The sequence below is a fragment of the Anguilla rostrata genome, chromosome 7 (assembly GCF_018555375.3).
Source record: "Anguilla rostrata isolate EN2019 chromosome 7, ASM1855537v3, whole genome shotgun sequence".
NCBI lineage: Eukaryota > Metazoa > Chordata > Actinopteri > Anguilliformes > Anguillidae > Anguilla > Anguilla rostrata.
In genome coordinates this window covers 52,242,698-52,261,616 of record NC_057939.1, presented here as the reverse complement: position 1 = coordinate 52,261,616, position 18,919 = coordinate 52,242,698, and the positions used below count along the sequence as shown (strand labels likewise).

Below are 18,919 nucleotides of genomic sequence, written 5' to 3'. Positions count from 1 at the left end.
TCATAGAAAAAACGTGCGATTTGGATACTTGCTGAAACAAGCCCTAATGTTCAGATTCAGTTTCGGAGACAAGTCAGATTTTCGCGTTCATGCAGGGCGCTGGGGGAGGTTACATTATAATGTCAAAAGAAATGGGTTTGGAATTGAAGTGCCAAGCTATTCACTTTAATCTTGTAAGCAAGCATTTTTTCTTTTCACCGTATTTTTCTACGGTGGATTTAAACGTCACATTTAGAAATTACTTAGCTAACAGTGCATTGATCCTAATATCACCAAATTTCATTTGCGTGCATGTGTCACTGCAAGTAGCCTATAGTTTGATGTTTTCTCCAAAATGTCAAATTGTTCTTCTAAGAGGTAGAGGAGATTGGTGTGTGTGTGCGTGGGTGCATGCGTGCGCGCGCGTGTGTGTGTGTTAGTGAGAGTGAGAGAGAGAGAGAGAGATTGTGTGTGTGTGAGAGAGAGAGTGTTCTAGGCGTTCTCTTGCCTTAAAAATCTTTATCACTGACCAAAACTCACCAGTACTATTGCTTGTATATAAAAAAAATAATAATAAAATGCTGCACCTCAACCGACTGAATGATTTTAAACGTAACGATGTATATCTTTCCCAAATGTGTTTTTATAGTTTATTTGCTAAGCTCTGGCATAATTATCTTTGTACTCATTGAATGATTTTAAACGGAATCCCCCCTTCCACCAGTACAAATTCAATTCAATTTCCTTAATCCTAGTTTTTTTTTTGCACATCCTCAGTGTAGTAATAAGCTTAAACCACACATCCATCTCACTGCACAGTGCCAGTTCACACATACTTGTGGAGTGTACTGATGTAATCGTAGTTCAAAAGGACGACTCCTGCAAAGCTTATTTTCTACAAAGTCTCTTTTTCGTTGGTAGGCATTGTGTTGGCAGTGACTCACTCATTTGAACCAATCAGAGTGTAAGTCAATCAATCGATTCATCTTTTTTTTTTTTTTCATGGAGCCGTACACCATCAGATTGTAATGGAATGATTTACAGTGGACATCTTTCCAAAGGAGAATAAATCGGAAAATAAAATTTAAACTCATTTGAAAATAAAAAAGAAAAACTACAAAATTGTCCACTGACCTCACAATGACTGCAAACAACTAATACAAGGACAGTGACATTAAGAAAAAATGAAATAAAAAAAGAGAAAAAAATACGTTGGAATGCAACTAATTTATTTTCAGTTATCATATATCATTGTGAATTGAAGACTATTTAAGAATGACATTGGAAACGTAACTGAGGTCTCATAGCAAGCAACTCTGTGCTTTTCCAGAGAGATAATTATGTGAATAACACCACATTGTTGTTCTGCCTATTATGGGATCCAAAATCTTTTTCTCCCATTGCAAGTTTCAGGAAATGTCTTGGAGCTATTGTAGTCCTTTCCAGGGGCTTTTTGTAGGATTATATTATTATTTTATATATATTATATATACAGTATGCTATTATTTTACCTTCATATCCTGGTGTGATCTGATGTATGTGAGCAGATATAAAATCTTGTATGGCATAGTTTTAATCAAACCACAGTATTCATGGTGGTTTATTATGCATTGGAGGTATATAATTCAGAAAGAAGAAGAAATCAGTAAATGGTTAAATGGACTCCATTTATATAGCGCTTTTATCCAAAGCGCTTTACAATTATGCTTCTCATTCAGCCATTCACACACACACTCACACACCAATGGTGAAGACCTGCCATGCAAGGTACCAATCAGCTCATTGGGAGCAATTAGGGGTTAGGTGTCTTGCTCAGGGATACGTTGACACGTATGTAAGCCCAGGGCAGGGGATCAAACCGGCAACCCTCCGACTGCCAGACAACCGCTCTTAGATACACTATGCGCAAGTAATTTTGTTTATTTAATCAGTGTTCTTTATTATGCCTGATCCATGATTTATAGCTGGGACCTTTTCCTGCAGTTGTTTTGTTTCCATAACAGATCAAAAAAAAAAAACTGCTACATCGCCCCCTGCTGTATTGGAGTGCCGATTCGCTTTTGTGCGAGGGTTTTTTTTCCCCCCTCCCCCCCCCCCCCCCCCCCCCCCCGGTGGATTTGCCAGTGCAGTCATGCTCACATTCTGTTTCCAAAACCCATAAAATAATCCCGCGCTGTTCCGGTGGGGAATGTGGAGTCAGAGTGCGAGCACGGCCTGCGATGACATTTCACCCTCCGAGTCCTTCATCCCAGTCCCGGGAACGCCGTAAGAATAACAAGCAAATATGGAAAGAGTGAGTGAGCCGAGCTGGCGCATATTTAAGGGAAAAGCTTGCATTTAGAGACACTTTTTAATGTTCTGGGCCACAGGGCTCGTGTTCATTTAAGGTCCAGGAAGCACTGATCCCCCCATGTCCTCTTTGGTTCTGACCCGGCAGGCCCTGCCAATACGTCTGTTTTTTCTCAGCTTTTGCTTCGGCAGAGTCCAGGGAGAGCTCTCTACTGTCCTCGGAGCAGAACATAAACATTCCCCACAGTTTATTTTGAATTTCTTATGAACCTTATTGGTCAAATCTGTCGTCATTCCTATGTTCTGGCTGCATGGCAGTGTCCTTGCTTCTTGTCTTTAAAAAAAAAAAAGGTGCTCTCTTTGTTTTTCCCTGCTGTGGGTTGCCAACTGTGTGTATACTAAGCTCACTTGCCGCATATTTTAATAACCAGTCCCCCCCCCCCCCCCCAATCACTTCCTGTTTCGTGCATTCTACCTGAGGAGCAAATGCACCTGTAGCCCAATCCCAGGTTTCTCAGATGTGGCCATGAACAACATTCCCCTTGTATCACTGGAAAGGAGGCCAGTGAGGCCAGGGGTTCAAAAAAAAAAGAAAAACTTTTTTTCAGATGTGACCCCAAATGAACGTTCACAAATTTACGTGACCCCAGCACCCCACCCTAGCAACCCAATTTAGCTGTGGCTATATTGGCGAGATACCGGCACAACCCCTCGAGCCTCATTGCTTTATTAGGGTCAGGCTGTTGTGATGTTCGACAAGTAACAGCCTGCATTCACATATTTTAAAGAGACAAAATCTTCAGGGTACCCCATCCTCAAATCAGGTGACCCCACATGGGGTCATAACCCACAGTTTGGGGACCCCTTCATTAGGCCATTTTTGGACAAGCCACCCAGAAATCCCCCAAACCATTGGCAATCCCCAAACAGTCTCTTGATTTATGCAGTGAATCAAAAGATCTTTTAGTTGCAAGCTTTTATTGGTTTATTGAGCTGCTTGTTTTCTTTTACACAGTTTTCCAGGAGTGTCAATCAGTCGCATTTTCTCAGGAATTTTTGTACGTTTTCCCCAACAATTTCCAGGTTTTCCATTCTGGTAGCTAAGCCATCCAGCAATTCATGACAATGTCATTTTCAAAGGTGTGCCAAAACAAATACACTTTTATTTATTTATTTATTTGTCTATATAACGTATTACCAACGCTAAACAGGCGGCCGAACGGGTACACCAGTCACGATGCTACAGGTCACATGACAGGCTTTAGGACCGCGCAGTTGCCGTCTTCAGATCCGAGGGGCTGATGATGCCTGATGGTTGAATCTCACACCGGTGCAAGGAAACCATGGAGGAGTTACCTGAGAATCATCCCGAGCAATAACAAAACATTATATCCTAGATGACGTGGGCTATTTTTACTTAGCCCAAAATTTGTACATGTGGCTTCAAAATTGTTTCACCGTTTGTTTATTTTAACCAACTCGTTGCGTCGAACTCATTTTCAGTGGTCAGCTTGCCTGATTTATATTCAGTGATGGAGCACATCAGAATGCCTAAGGTAAATTGGTTTCATGAAAATGAATGTGAAATTATTTTATACTCCGGTTGAAAGCTGCATGTCCACGCGCATCCAGTTTTTTTTCCTGGGCAAAATGTGTTCTCATTTCGCACATCTGGCGCATGTAGGCTATTTAACATAATTCCATATGCTTATATTCGTGTATACGTAAGAACAATAGCCTATTAATAAATCCACGCATGTTCAATCAAATTCGTGCTGTCTCGTGACCTATTATAATAGACCTTATATAGGCTACATAATTGCTGAGGTATAGCTCGTGAGGTGCTACCTCTGTATGTTCAAATGGCTGACGTCATCAGTTTCAGGCAGTGGCTTAATATTGCGCGTTTGGTAATGTTTGATGCAAAGACATTATATATATACGCTCTAGGCGTGGCTGTTGCAGCGTAAATACATCGATGTCACATTTTTTGATGAAACACAGGGCACAATTGTGTCTATGTACTTCCTTAGCCACTGTGAAAGAATTCCCTTAAGGTGATTTCAGCGTCAACAGACACACAGCCATATAACGTGGGAAATAAACGCAAAATCCAGTACCCCAGTATTACTGTATAAATTATCATATCAATGAATGTGGATGAATTCTAATTTCCTCGGGTTAGCACTGGGCTAATACGCGCACTCTTATGTGTTCGATAAACTTCTCAGGTGGAGAATGTCCATCTGATTGACGGGATGAGCTCCAGGAAAGCGAGTGTTGGCACACTGTACCTAACAGCGACCCACACCGTCTTCGTTGAGAGTGTGTCTGAAATATGCAAAGAAACATGGGTAGGCATTAAGGCATTTTTATTTATCATAATGGTCTGATATTTGATCAAGTTATTATATCAGTGTTTTACTCTTCAATAATTAATTGCAGGTTTGGAAATGTTTTATTCGGCATTCATCCTTATTGTTCCAGTTCTGCTAGATTCCCCCAGAGGACACCTCTAGGGCTAGTTCACCCCCCCCCCCCCCCAACCCCAACCTCCCCCCGCCCCCCTGTCCCCAGCAGAGTTGGTTGCTGGGATAAGCACTCTGTGCAGTTGCATAGGGCCACAACAATGAACAATCCCTGGGCAGTACAATTTATTTGCGTGATTTATGTTGGAGCACTTGTTTTTTTTTTGGGGGGGGGGGGGGCACCCTCGTCTCTGTACATTTGACTTGAAAGTGTGATACATGTCTGGACGCCCTCCCTACAGGTGCTGCACAGCCTGGTGTGTGGTGTTGAGAAGCGGTCGCCAATAGCGACCGGCTGCCCTCTGCTCATCCGCTGCAAGAACTTCCAGGTCATCAAAGTCGTCATCCCCCAGGAGAAGGACTGCCAGGAAGTGCACGCGTCCCTCCAGCGCCTCACCAGGCCAGGTGGGTCCTTATCATTTGATGTGGGCAGAATATTTCATATTCGTTCTATGGTATTCCACTTGGAGTCGAGACATGAGGGCTGGTAGGGTCACCAGACGTCTGGTTTTTGACCGGAATGTCCGGTTCTCAAATAATTTGCACCGGTCCGGTTTGTGATGCGATGTCCAGTCAGCCAGGAATTCATGGAAGAAATTTACCGGGACTCTGGTCCGTTTGCTGCCTGCTGGATGATTTTGGCATCAGCTGATTTCCAAACTGAACATGTTCTGTCTGCTTGTGTGTACCCTCTTCCAGAGAGATATGCAGAATTGTTCTGCTTCTCCTTCAAACCCAAACTGGACAAGGAGGCCAGAGAGCAGGCCTGGAACTTTATAGACGTTAAGGATGAATACGGTCGCATGGGGATCCCCAACAGCCTGTGGCAAAGCACTCCTGCTAACCAGGACTATCGGGTTAGGTCCTCCCTCGTACTTCAGCCATAGAAACGTTACTGACGTTTTCTAATCTCTGGATTACAAAAGAATGCGAAGCTAAGGCTTTTACTCTTCAAAGACATAGTATTATTTGATTTGTTGAAATGTATCTTTAAATAACACCCTCTTTGTGCTGGCCCGTATGTACCGAGTAAAAATATCATAAATATCATATCTATAAAATGGCTATTTAAATTTTTTTTTTTTGCTGAGTAAGCTATTCAGTCACCCTATGTTTGGAACTACCGTCTCTGTGACGTCAGGAGGAAGCTCAAGAGGGCTTTCAGACATTTTTGTATTCATAAAACGTTGCTTGTGCGGTGCGAGCATAAAGATCCCAGCTTGTATTTATTTGTCATGGAGTTGCTGGGGGTGCTGTTTTGGCAGGTATGTGATACCTATCCCTCCGAGCTCTACGTCCCCGCCTCAGCCACTCCCCCCGTTATCGTCGGGAGCTCCAAGTTCCGAAGCAGAGGGCGCCTTCCCACGCTGGCGTACTACCACAGAGATAACCACGTGAGTTAGGCTCCGCCTCCAAAGCACCATTCTACTACCGCTGACATAACCATGTGAGTTAGGCTCCGCCTCCAAAACACCATTCTACTACCGCTGACATAACCATGTGAGTTAGGCTCCGCCTCCAAAACACCTAAAGCACACACCTTTCTAACACACTGTGAAGCCCCCCCCCCCCAGATCAACTGCTATTAGTTCACTCCCCACTTTCCGAAATCATGCCAAACAGTCATTTTTACATGTGTTCATTTAGGGGCACGCAGCTTCAGTAGCACCGATTCTCTGATGGCTGCCAGAAACATATTAATCGTATCTTTGAGCGCTATATAATAGTGAATTGTGTGAATTTATTATCCTTTTTTTATTGGATGCGGTGCTATTTCCCATTTTACCGTCTCGGCGTAGCCGCTCTCTGAGAGGCTGAAAGAGTGCCAGGTTGGATCTCCTCTGAGGAGCTAGAATGAGTGCAGCAGTATATTACTGTCAAGCGCTCTGTTGTGAAATTTTGTGATATGCAGTTATAATAAAGTTCAGGCTGGGTTGTGCACTGCACTCGGGCCAGAGGGGAGGGGAGGGGGGCAGGGGGCAGGGGGCAGGGGGGAGCGGTTCTGGCATCGGCTTCGCTTCCCGAGGAAAGAAAACTGCTCCCCTCGGAAATAATAATATTTTATTTTTGCCGCATTGATACGAACAGCGTGTCAGAAACATGAAGAGCATAAATTTGTGACAGAATTTGGCAGAATAAAGTCTGTGGCATGACCATGCACGATCTCTTACGCACGTACAGATTCATAGATTTGGTTTCTTTACAAGAATCATTCCTAAAAAAAAAAAAAAATCAAGGTTGCGTTTTGGGGGTTGAGTGTTCTGTGAGATGCCAGGTCGGATTCCCATGGATTTGGGGCACAGGCTGTGCAGATCTGTGTGCTCATATGTGCCCTGCTCAGTATTTATTAACTGTGGGTGGAAGGCTGTGAGTGGAACAGGCATAGGAGTCCTATCAGGAGCCTCCTGCTTTTCATTTGTGTCTGAAATATTAAAACACAAGGCAGCGTGGTTTATTTATTACAGAAACCAACTCAGAACCGCAATTTAATTTGGATGCTTAGCAAATGAAAAATGCCACAAAATATTTGTCATTTATTTTACCTTTCCCAGGATAAAAACTGCATTAAATATCCAGTAATGATATACTGTATTCTGCAAATTATTTACAGAAATCATAATGCGTCTAATTTACTGTAAGCTGTCCTTTAATTATTGATTACAAATCTTTTTAATTTTACAAATCTTTCATGATTTCCAGTGAGGTTTTGTGATATCTTGCTTGCTATAGGTGCCTATGTGAAATATGATTCAGCAGAATATAGATAACATAAGTGGATCTCATGTCACTATATAAATGTTTGCTTTTTATCTACAGACATGGCCTCTAGGATTCATGGGCAGACCACATGTGTAACTGACCTACTTACCAACCAGCTGGAAAAAAAAGCACACAGTTAAGATATGACTGTGCACAAAGATGTAGTGGGTTTGTCAGTTTAGTCTGGCTGTATGTAAAGACATATTTCAGTTAAGGTTAGCTGTGCACAAATGCATATTTCAGTTTAGTCTGATTGTACAAAAGTATAGTTCAGTGGCTGTGCACTGTCATGTGTCAATTTAGGTAAACTTCACAAATGCAGATTTATGTTTAGGGTAATTGCACAAAGCCATATTTCAGTTTATTACGGCTGTCCACTAATATGTATTTCAGTTAGGCAGACTTTATGTAAAATCTTTGGATGTTGGCTGGATGTGGCATCTCTACTGTTGAGGGTTCTATTCTGTAGAGCTGCACATAGGCCCGAAGCACATATCTGTGTGGTAGCATAACCCCTGTGAATGCCCGAAGCACATATCTGTGTGGTAGCATAACCCCTGTGAACTCCCAAAGCACATTTGTGTGTGGTAGCATAACCCCTGTGAACCCGCTCTCTTTGCCCAGGCCGCTATATGCCGAAGCAGCCAGCCCCTGTCTGGCTTCAGCGCGCGCTGTCTGGAGGATGAGAGCATGCTACAGGCAATCATGAGGTCAAACCCTGGCAGCCAGTTCATGTATGTGGTGGACACCAGACCCAAGGTGAAGATGGAGAGTGGCGAGTTTTGGGGGGTTGGGGGAGGGGGGGGGGTGTGGTATTTCCTGGTCGAAGAACCTTCATACCAAGCAACAGCCCCCCACCCCAAATGACATGTACATCTGACAGATGGTAGCAACAGGTGACCCATTAGGCCAATCACATTCTCCAATGCCCTAATTTAAATGTTAATGTCAATGTCAAATTGACAGCCTGAAGTACACTGAAGTACTTTTGAAGTGCAGTAACTGTTAGCCTATGCTTGTGCTCTTTGGTCAAGCCAGGATGACTGGACTTTCCTGCTGTTTGTGATTGATTGCATGTGCTGTATGTTCACCACACTGTGAAAACCAGAACTAATTTAAAGGTTGATTTAAGGTTCATGAATACAGTTCATTTTTGAATGGTCCCATTTTGATTTTAATGAGTTAATTCTTTCATGTGTCTGCCTCCTGTCAGGGTCAGTTATTTGGCTGCCAGACAGGTTAGCTTGAATTCCCGTGTAACTTTATTATTTTATCTGCATTTTCAGCTGAACGCTATGGCTAATCGGGCTGCAGGGAAGGGCTATGAAAATGAAGACAATTACGCCAACATCAGATTTCAGTTCATTGGCATCGAGAACATTCACGTGATGAGGAACAGCCTGCAGAAAGTTCTGGAAGGTAACGCTGAGCCTGCTCCCCCCCCCCTGGCCATTTCACTCTGGATGAAGGCTTTTTAAAATAATTATTATGAAAGTACTAGGCATAAGAGAAATCGACATAATGAGTGCACTGGTACATCAGGACCTTACGGCAGTTATTTTGTCTAATAATTTGGTAATAATATATCACTCAGAAAAGACTCAAAAGCTTGGTATTATTTTTTACGTTGGTTCTCAAATATTAAACCTGAGAAGATTGCTTCCAGATCTGTAATAGATGGGGGGGACGGGGAGGGGGGAGAAACATTTTATACAAATACGACAAAGATATGCACAAAGCTAACCTTTGCTTGGTGTGACTGGAGCTTTGGGCTACAGAGAAATGGATGTGTCTATAGCGCTCTGAGCAGGTGTTTGCTGGCATGGGTTTTCCCTCAGCTTTGCGGTCTATCAGTACTGGTTTATCATTCTGCCTTTTATATACACAAACATCCAAGGTTATTGTTTTGGAAAATGTGATCACCTAAAATGATTTTAATGTAATAAAAATGTTTTATATAATCATCTCGGACCAAGTACTGTGTAAAGTTTACCATCAAGTCTGGCCTTGGGTGATATAAATGGGTTGAGGGAACGAAAGGTTAAAGGTCAGCATAAAGATGCAAACTGGCTCTCTGACAATTGTTGTATGTTTTTAGGAGAAAATTGTGAGAATACCTGTAAAAGTTCATTTTAGGAGAGGACAACGTGTCAGTTGTGTTTCACTTATACTCACGAAAGTCAGCTTTCTAGCACATTCTACGAAAGTTTGAATGGAAGAAAAGGAAGGACGTTACGGTTGATCTGTCTTGTGCAGAAATTGTACAGAGTGTCTTTGTCCTGCTCGTCCTATGTGTGCCGTGGGACTGCTGCTGTGCATAATCAATCTGCAGCGTGGTTCTGTTTGCTTTACTATCAGCTTTCTTAGCTGTTCCTGACATTCCCCCGTTCCAGCCAGATGAGGAATTCTGATGCCTCATGCTTTCTGTATTTTTGTTTTACAATATCGCCCGCGCGGTACAGTCAGCAGTTTACGGTACCCCAGGAGCACTTCTAGGAAAATGCAGCGTCGAGAGAGGAGGCTTTGAATCCATCTGGATGAAATTTTCTGGTCTATTTTTGTTCTCCGGAGCAGATGAACAGGGACTTCTTCCCCTAGGCAGGGATGGAGGAGGGCGTGAGAATGGCATGATTTAGTGTTTGAAAAATGTAATAGAAGTCGAAGCTGTGATAACTCCTGGCCCCTAAAAGCTCTGGGGAACCCATTGGTCAGAATCAGACCGGGGCTTTTATTCAGAATACTTTAACCCTTTAGATTTTCCTTAGATTTTTAGATAATGTCAGCATTATTAATGGCAATTTAGAAAGAAACTATTCTATTTTTACCAAAATAGAACGTTGAAATAATAATTTTGCACCAACTTATTTTCTTCAAAATATACTGGCTTCAAATGTATTTAAAATTAGCATTTCAAATGAGCCAGCCTGGGCTGGAACATGAGCAGATGGTATATACTCGTTAAGTATATTCATCTGTTTCTGTCACAGATTATTTGTGGATTGCCTGAGTCTCTTTCTTTTTATTTCATTTGAAAAAGGCACTCTTAGTGGGCCTGCAGATGTAAAAACAGTGCTGTTTAATGTCCTGTTGGTACATAGCATTAGCATTATGGGCCCACTTTAGTAGTTCTACAGGGATAATGTGAAAACTGGTGTCACTTGACACTTTCTGGAGTACTGGAGAATCGTAGCATTCTCTACTAGACTGTACTTGGTGCATGGCCGTTGAAGAATTTCCATTGAAATATAGATAGGTTCCCATTTCTGTCACACTGTACAGTGCGTCAAGCCCTGGACAAAGTAAACTGTCATCTGGCACTTTGCACTCAAAAGTATCCTACAAATATTGATTTGAACCTCTTAGGTAACAGATGACTTTTCAGCTGTGTGTGTGTTTCAGGAAAACAAATGCATTTAGGAATGCATTTAGCCATGTCATATTAACGTACATTTGAACAGTTGTTTTCTCTTTATTCAAAACTGTCACATCAAGCACCAAAGTGAAAATTATACAATACCCAAGTCAAATATTGACCCTTAAAAGGCATGTGTGTCTCAGGGAGAATGATTAGAGGTATTTTAAGAAAAATAAATATTTTTGAAAAAACATTTTTTTCATTATTACACCATGTTCTGCCCTCCCTGGTTTAAATGTACGTCATTATTCACATCTGTTACTTAAATTCACACTGTTACGTTAAGCCATACTATGAAACGAATGTGTGTGTGAATTTCTGTGTATTCACTGATTAAAATATTTCATCCCTTCTTAAGGTCAGTGTTGCCTGTAGATTAAGATTTTGTGATTGACAGGTGCTAACATTCAGTTGCCATTGGCCTGAATACTAATAAACTGTTGCAGCATAAAACTCTTTGATCATGACAGCCTACAGGTCTACAGGATTGGGCCTGACGGTGAACTGGTTCTTTTGCCGGTTGTATTTTGTCTTGTCCCGAGATTTTGGAAAGATTACCTCTTTGGTAAATCTGTCGTTCCGTAACTCTGATGTGAGCGATTCACTCGTCAGACATCTGTGGATGTCTTCAGTGGAATGGAAATAATCAGCAAAGAAACTGCCTGTTACAGAAGCTTGCCTATGTCATTCACTTATTTCAGATCAAATTTTTGTTCATCCCCTGCAGGACACCTGCATTTCACTAGAGTTATAGATATTATGCCAGTTCCATATCTGATTGTAGAAAGTATTAGCAAGCCCCCCCACACACACACACACAACCCTCATTGTATTGCTTGCAATGCTCTTTTAATTTGTGTTTTCGGCCGAGAAAAATAAACATTCGAGTAGTTGTTTTGTTCCCCGGTTCCAAAATGATCTGTTTGTAAGTTTGTTTTGTAGAGCACTCACAAGGTTTTAAGGTCATGTAAGGTGTGGAGGTTAGTCGGGGTCATGTTGTGATGGCTCTGGAAATCTGGTAATCTTCCCTCGGTTAATTATTCTCACGATCATTCTTTGCAGTACATTGATCCTGCTGCGTATGAGAACTTTATTATTCAGGACTTACCCTTTTGCCTTTCCTCAGTTGGACTCTAAAAGTGTGGAAGAAGCCCATATCACTGTTATCTCAAGGGTACTCTGTGTTTTCTGATGTATTAAAGTTATAGATGTTGAATTTTAAAAAAAAACTACAGCTCCCAGAGTTCATTGACTAAGCTGCAACTCCCAGAATTCATTGACACTATTGTTAAGATAATTTATTTGCTCATTAGGATGTTCTTATACAGACCTAGGTCACATTACACAGTGTCCTTGTGCTAAGCTGGATATGTACTGAAGGGAGAGAGTTGAAGTACTGACTTAAAACCCACTTAAGTCTGTTTAAGTTTAAGGGATGTTCAACAGGAGACCATGTGCTTTGTAGTCTCACGGTGCAGCTGTTGGGCTTTTCTGTAGGATTGTATGGATCTGCACGGGGCCAAAGGCCAGGAAAGAGTCACTTCAAGCACATATTCTGCCCGGAACACCATCTCCACGGGCAAACCTTGTGTATCGTTTGTAAATCCCAGGGCTTACGAGTTAGTGAGCACTTGTTGACTCTCTATTAAAAACTCCCCTGAGGACACATCTGTCTCCAGAATGAAGGCATGAATAGTTATTTTCATTTGCTGGGCATATGTTTGGTTTGGCTTATGGTTTTGCCAGTTGGCACAGATCATGCCATCACTTCTCCCTTCATTTTTGTACGCAATTTTTTCTGTCTTTCTTCCTCCCTCGGCCAATCCTGTGTTTGTGGCTGCAGTCTGCGAGCTCAAGTCCCTGTCCGTGGGGGACTTCCTGTCGGGGCTGGAGAATTCGGGCTGGCTCAGGCACATCAAGGCCGTCCTGGACGCCGGCGTCTTCATAGCCAAGGTGGGCCTGCGGCGGGGTGGGAGTTGGGGTGTCTGAACCCCCCTGGGTAAGGAAGTGGGACCCAGGCTGACGGTTTGTTTGTGTCCCGCATGCGGGCAGGCTGTGGCTGAGGAGGGGGTGAGCGTTCTGGTCCACTGCTCGGACGGCTGGGATCGGACGGCTCAGGTGTGCTCTGTGGCCAGCCTGCTCCTCGACCCCTACTACAGGACTCTGAGGGGCCTCATGGTACACGCTGCGTACAAAGACACACCTGTCATATCACACACACACAAACACATGCACGCACACACACGCACACACACACACACACGCACACATACATGCTCAGAAGCACACACACACACACACGCATACATACATACATACATGCTCACACACATGCTCACAGGCGCATACACACATACACACACGCACTACTTTACATTACTATTATTATTAGTCTCAAAATGTAAAGTATATATTTTGCATAAGACGGATTTTATTTCTCTTCACGGTTGTTTTTATTAATCCGCAGTTATTGTGACTACCACATTTAGATTTTTCTCACATTTATAAATGAAGTTCCATCAACATGATTCCATTTCATGCCATGTGTAGGCTTGCTGATGTTTTCTGACATGCATACACATTGATGCTGCCTTATTGTTCAGTTACCCGGACAACATAATTGAGATCTGGTGTTCATAATTTAACACTAATTGGTCTCTTGCTGTGCTTACGGCTTCCTTCCTTTGATCAAAAGGATTACCGTGTCTTGCTGAATTCTTGCTGAAGTTCATTTCACACCGAGAAAATCAATTCAATGAAAAACAGACATATCATTTCAATTAACCACATTGGCACTTAAACATCAATTTTCTTTGTTTACACATGCATTTAATCCAATAATTCAAGTGCTTAGAAGTATAGACGTTGCACATTGTCTAGTGCTTCAGCATGGCTGGATATTCGCTGGAGGCTTTAAGACAAACTCTTAACAATTATTGTAAAATCTGCTGGATTAGACCCATGTTTAATATAAATTATCGGTATCTATCAATATGAGTTTTTTTGTACATTCATTTATGTGACGTAATCGCTGGGTAACTCAGGAGCTGAAGTCAAACTCCTCGTTCTCATACATGCATGCACTCCCACTGCGAGTCACTGTTTTTCTCTGTGTTCAGGTACTCAGTGTTTCTCTCTGTGTTCAGGTACTCAGTGTTTCTCTCTGTGTTCAGGTACTCAGTGTTTCTCGCTGTGTTTGGGTACTCAGTGTTTCTCACTGTGTTTGGGTACTCAGTGTTTGTCAATGTGTTCAGGTACTTAGTGTTTCTCACTGTGTTCAGGTACTCATTGTTTATCACTGTGTTCAGGTACTCATTGAGAGGGACTGGGTGTCATTTGGACACAAGTTCTCCCATCGGTGAGCGGGCTTTTTCATGTGAAGTCAATGTATTTTAATACTTTTTTTAAATACTGGCAATTAATTATTTCTTCAGCTAACATGGTAGCCAAAGGTCCACCCCATGCAAACAAAGCCTGCTATGACTGAATGTGGTCGTTCAGGGTTCTGCTCGGTTCTCAGGTGTAACCACCTGGACGGAGACCCCAGAGAGGTGTCCCCCGTCATCGACCAGTTCATCGAGTGCGTCTGGCAGCTCATGGAGCAGTTTCCCTGCGCCTTCGAGTACAACGAGAGGTTCCTCATCCAAATCCACAACCACGTCTACTCCTGTCAGTATGGCAACTTCCTGTGTAACAGCCAGCGGGAGAGGAGACAACTTAGGTGAGAGAGCGTCCCGTTTCAAAACCACCGTCTTTTTGTCCTTCGTTAAGCATCTTGAATCTGGGCAGTTTAGGTGCAAATTTTATTTGCGGCAAAACTTAACCTTGACGTGACCGTAAAGGACAAGTGCGATTCATATCATACGTTGGATGTCTGACTCGGTGGTACACAGTCCAGCTTGTTCGTGTGTGAATTCTTGGCTAGCCGGTGCTGTGGAAATGGCTGCAGTTCCTTGGTGAGAACATACATTAGGACGAATGGAGGGACGAGTCCTGTCTTGCTGTATGTCCAGTGGAAACAGCAGAAATGCGGATACTCCTGACATTCCACTTTTAGCATGGGCCTGTTCATTAAAACAAAAGGGTAAAAAATGTGTAGGTTTTTCTGCCTGAGGGTTGTACCTCACACAGTGTGTGTGTGTGTGTACGTGTGTCTGTGTCTGTGTGTGTGTGTGCGCGTGTGTGTATGTTTGCTCAGACTTCGTGAGAGGACTCACTCTGTTTGGGCGTACTTGTGGAAGAACAAGGCTGACTTCATGAATCCTCTGTACAGACCAGACCACGGACAGGCTCAGGGAATTCTACGGCCACTTACCACCCCCTACTGTTTTAAGTGAGTTATTACATGTGCACACAATGAATGACTGTTCACCCCTAAATGTAGAATTCACCATAAAAATCAAACCCAGCCTCATTTTTTGGTTTAAATTTTTGCCAAGGTGGTGTAGTTCAAATGAGAATAATGATTAATTCTAGATGAATAAAAATTATGTGTCAAATTTCTGTGTAGTTTACTGTGTATGCCTATGTGTGTGTGCCTGCTTCACGGAGTGCACATACTAACTATTTATAATGCTATTTAAGTTTAAATTAATCTAGCATTCATAAGTTTCCTGCAGCTAATCAGAGAATGATAGCTAATAATGTGAGCGACTGTACATGATACCAAGTATTGTTGCTCCCATGTTGGTGTAGTTGGATTAACCTGTGGGAAACGGATGCACTTCCTCATTAGCCAGTTTGCTGCACATAGAGGGGGTTGGGCTGTGTGGTGTTAGGCCAGTGTCCTGCTGCCACCCTGTGCACAGATTCTGGAGGGGCCTGTACAGCCGCTTTGACAAGGGCCTGCACCCGCGCCAGTCTGCGCTGGACTGCCTGCTGGCGGTGAGGGAGGAGACGCAGCAGCTGGAGGAGGAGCTCACCGTGCACCAGGAGGTACCTCAGGAGAAAGGGAGGATGGGGGGGGGGTCTGTCCGGGTCCAAAAAAAGACCCTCTCACAGAATCACGCACTGCTTCCTGCTTCAGTAGTGACCAAACCCTGACAGGCTGAAGTTAAAAATGCTCTTTTTACTGCTGATGTGGTGCCGTAGTTACCAGTAAAAGCAGAAAGTGGTTTGAGAAAGTGGTTCCTCACGACACAAAGGTACAACTTCTCAATGGGATGCTTTTCAATGGGATGCCCCATTCTCGTGCTGGTTAAATTGTCTGCAAAAAAATATGAATTGCATAAATCTATAAATAGTGCACATAACATAATAGATGGCTGTTTGAATAATCATCTTATAATTTGACTGTTTTTGCTCAAAATTGACCATTGGTAGTAAATTAAAAAGTAAAATGAACTATTTGATGTCATTTGTGTTATGTCAAAGAGTTTTTCCCCCCCACAATCTTCTCAGAGAATAGAAAAGCTGGAAAAGATGCCGGGAATGAAGATTGTCATACAGGCAGATCCGGTGGAAACAAACCAACATGCCTGGGTTCCCTCCTCAGACATCACCCTGGCCAACACCCCTCAGGACTACACTGGCGGCCTGGTCCAGCAGGGGGAGACAGAGAGCTCCCTGCTGCTCCTGCCTCAGGATGCGCTGAAGAGCTCAGACCCCGACCTTTCGGCCAACAGCGACCAGGAGTCCGGCGTGGCCGACCTGAGCTGCCGCTCACCTGGCGGGGGAGACTCCCTGCCCAGCGAAGACAGCGCCAAGGACCCTGACTCGGACGAGGCCGTCTATTCGGCTGCCTGAGCGCAAAGGGCAGAAGGAAGTATGCGGTGTGTCAGGGTTGAGCTGTGTCAGGGATGAGCTTTGCACAGAAGACTGTGAAATGTATGCTTCAGAAAACGGACTTGGGGCCAGTTTGACTTGAATTCACAATTAGGGATGAGTGGTGTGTATGACGTTGTATCATTTTATGTGAAATGTAGTACATTTCTCCCCATTACCACCCCCCCCCCCTTTTCCCATTGGGCATTTTATGTGTATGTGTATTTGGCTTCCATACAAGGAGAATGTGAATCATTGCACTTGGAAGTGATTGCGTGTTGAGGAAAGTGTTACTCTCAAGAATAAAAAATAATAAATTGGCAATTATGCATTTTCATCATACACTGTAGAGGGGAAAAATAAATATTGAACAAAGCGGTATTCTACTCCCAAATCTTAGCATTTCAATTAGACCAACAAATGTTGAAAGAGGAAGACAGCATGCAAGTTGTGCACTATTTTGGATTTGTGCTTATGAACATTAAATTTGTGCTGGGTAAGTCTGACTCGGCACTTTCTCTATGGTTAATCTCCATTTAGTGATTGACTTTTTCCACAAAAAAAAGTTTGATTTACAGTTTAAAGTTTAACTACAGTTAGAAAATGTTAAGTAGTGTCACATGAGCAACTAAGATAGAACCTGTAGTGCTTTCAGTGTCCTCCTCTGCCATAATGTGGACGCAGGTAAACCTGGAAAGTTCCCTTTCATCTGCTGAAAGAAATATAGCCTAGTCAGGATAGGGCTTTTGTTACCAAAGAAAATGCTACTGGTTTGCTGACCTAATTCTACCTGACATAAGAGGGATTAATCTAAGCAGGATCGAGCATGTGGAGATTCTTTAATGTTTGATTTTGCTGCTGTCATGAGCAAGATTAAAACTGCCAGGAGAAGACTATCTCTGTTAACAAAAACATATTTTCACTGATATTGAATCAACTCCAGTTATGAAGGCCATGAATTTCTGTTCTCACCAATGATGGTGAGTTTGTTGTGCAGATAATCTAGGATCCATCCTGTTACATTTTTTTTAATGTAGGAAAATGCTTTTAAAAATTCATGGTTTATGTTTTGGAAGAGATACCTGAACAAATATAAAAATCCATTTAAACCTTGCCTTTTGAAGTTCCTTTAAAAAATATTACAAGTTTAATTTATGTGTGTTAGCAGTAATTATGGTTGGTCTGTCAGTGCGTATACTACCTGTAGAAATAACAACAAAAAAACGTTTGGGGGGTCTTTGTGCGAATTAATGGAAGTAGATTTGTTATTTCTGGGCACACGTTGGACACACGTCAACCAACAATATCTGAAATGTTTACTACATATGCAGGATAAAACCCCTTTTTGTATATAATGTATGCAACATAATATGTCTGATTATGTATATAAATAAATAAAATGAGTACCTGTTAAGTTTGGTCTCAAAATATGCAATATGATAGAATTCCAGTTTATTTCCTTAAATATGTTTCAGCACAGTTTAATTTTTTTTCCCCAGTTTCAGAAAAGGTGATTTGACATATGCGGGAATACCATCTGTTATTGCTTAGTTCATATTATTTTTTGAAATGTCACATATTTCCATTACATAGCATAATGTTCATGATTACAATAACAACTGTGATATGTTCCATAGTACTTCCTTCCACCTATGCTAACCCTGAAATACCACTTTTCTTGGTAAAACGGCAGTGCTTAGGTTTCAAACCTCCATGCTCACTGGTCGTCTATATGACCACCAAAAATGAGAAACCATTACAGCAACATTCTCTTTCAAGACACCAAGATTATGTGAACTACCATATTTTAACCACAGTTTTGAATTGACTTGGGTATGACACACACTGAGAAAACACAGCAAGATTGAAGCCTCCTTGTATGCCTCTGTTGCATATATGGAATCTCTGCATATTCTGGTGAATTTCACTGGTTGAACAACCCCAAATTCAATCAGTCAGTTTGGTGTTTCCAGGGAAATACTATCGGACTTCTGTCATTGAAGAGGATCGGCAACAGAAAAACGTTTTGAAAGTATGTAGGGAAATTGTTGGAGTAGTTACAAGTCATGAGTCCTTGACTCCATGACTCTTTTTTATTGGACAATTCATTTTTAAGTCCTCTGTCGGTACTGTTTTTAAGTACTAACACAAAATTAAGTGAAACTAAGGGAACAAAACACTTTCA

At 42.3% G+C, this 18,919-nt stretch overlaps 1 protein-coding gene across 1 annotated transcript; it reads left to right on the top strand.

Annotated features, from left to right (window-relative positions):
- Positions 1 to 3,532: 3,532 nt before the first annotated feature.
- mtmr7a (myotubularin related protein 7a) lies at positions 3,533 to 17,848 on the top strand. Its single transcript, XM_064345041.1, has 14 exons — positions 3,533 to 3,824; positions 4,500 to 4,622; positions 5,039 to 5,201; positions 5,496 to 5,653; positions 6,062 to 6,190; positions 8,181 to 8,315; positions 8,843 to 8,975; positions 12,815 to 12,924; positions 13,024 to 13,149; positions 14,280 to 14,329; positions 14,492 to 14,692; positions 15,170 to 15,304; positions 15,780 to 15,906; positions 16,372 to 17,848. The coding sequence occupies exons 1-14, from the start codon at positions 3,801 to 3,803 to the stop codon at positions 16,714 to 16,716; spliced, it is 1,959 nt and encodes a 652-aa protein (XP_064201111.1). The 5' UTR covers positions 3,533 to 3,800; the 3' UTR covers positions 16,717 to 17,848.
- Positions 17,849 to 18,919: the final 1,071 nt, after the last annotated feature.

Bases quoted from the DNA above. Each gene is read 5' to 3' on its own strand.
- mtmr7a (XM_064345041.1), top strand. From the start codon at position 3,801: ATGGAGCACATCAGAATGCCTAAG. The intron at 8,976-12,814 runs GTAACGCTGAGC...TTGTGGCTGCAG, and splicing joins CCTGCAGAAAGTTCTGGAAG to TCTGCGAGCTCAAGTCCCTG. The intron at 14,693-15,169 runs GTGAGAGAGCGT...ATGTTTGCTCAG, and splicing joins CGGGAGAGGAGACAACTTAG to ACTTCGTGAGAGGACTCACT.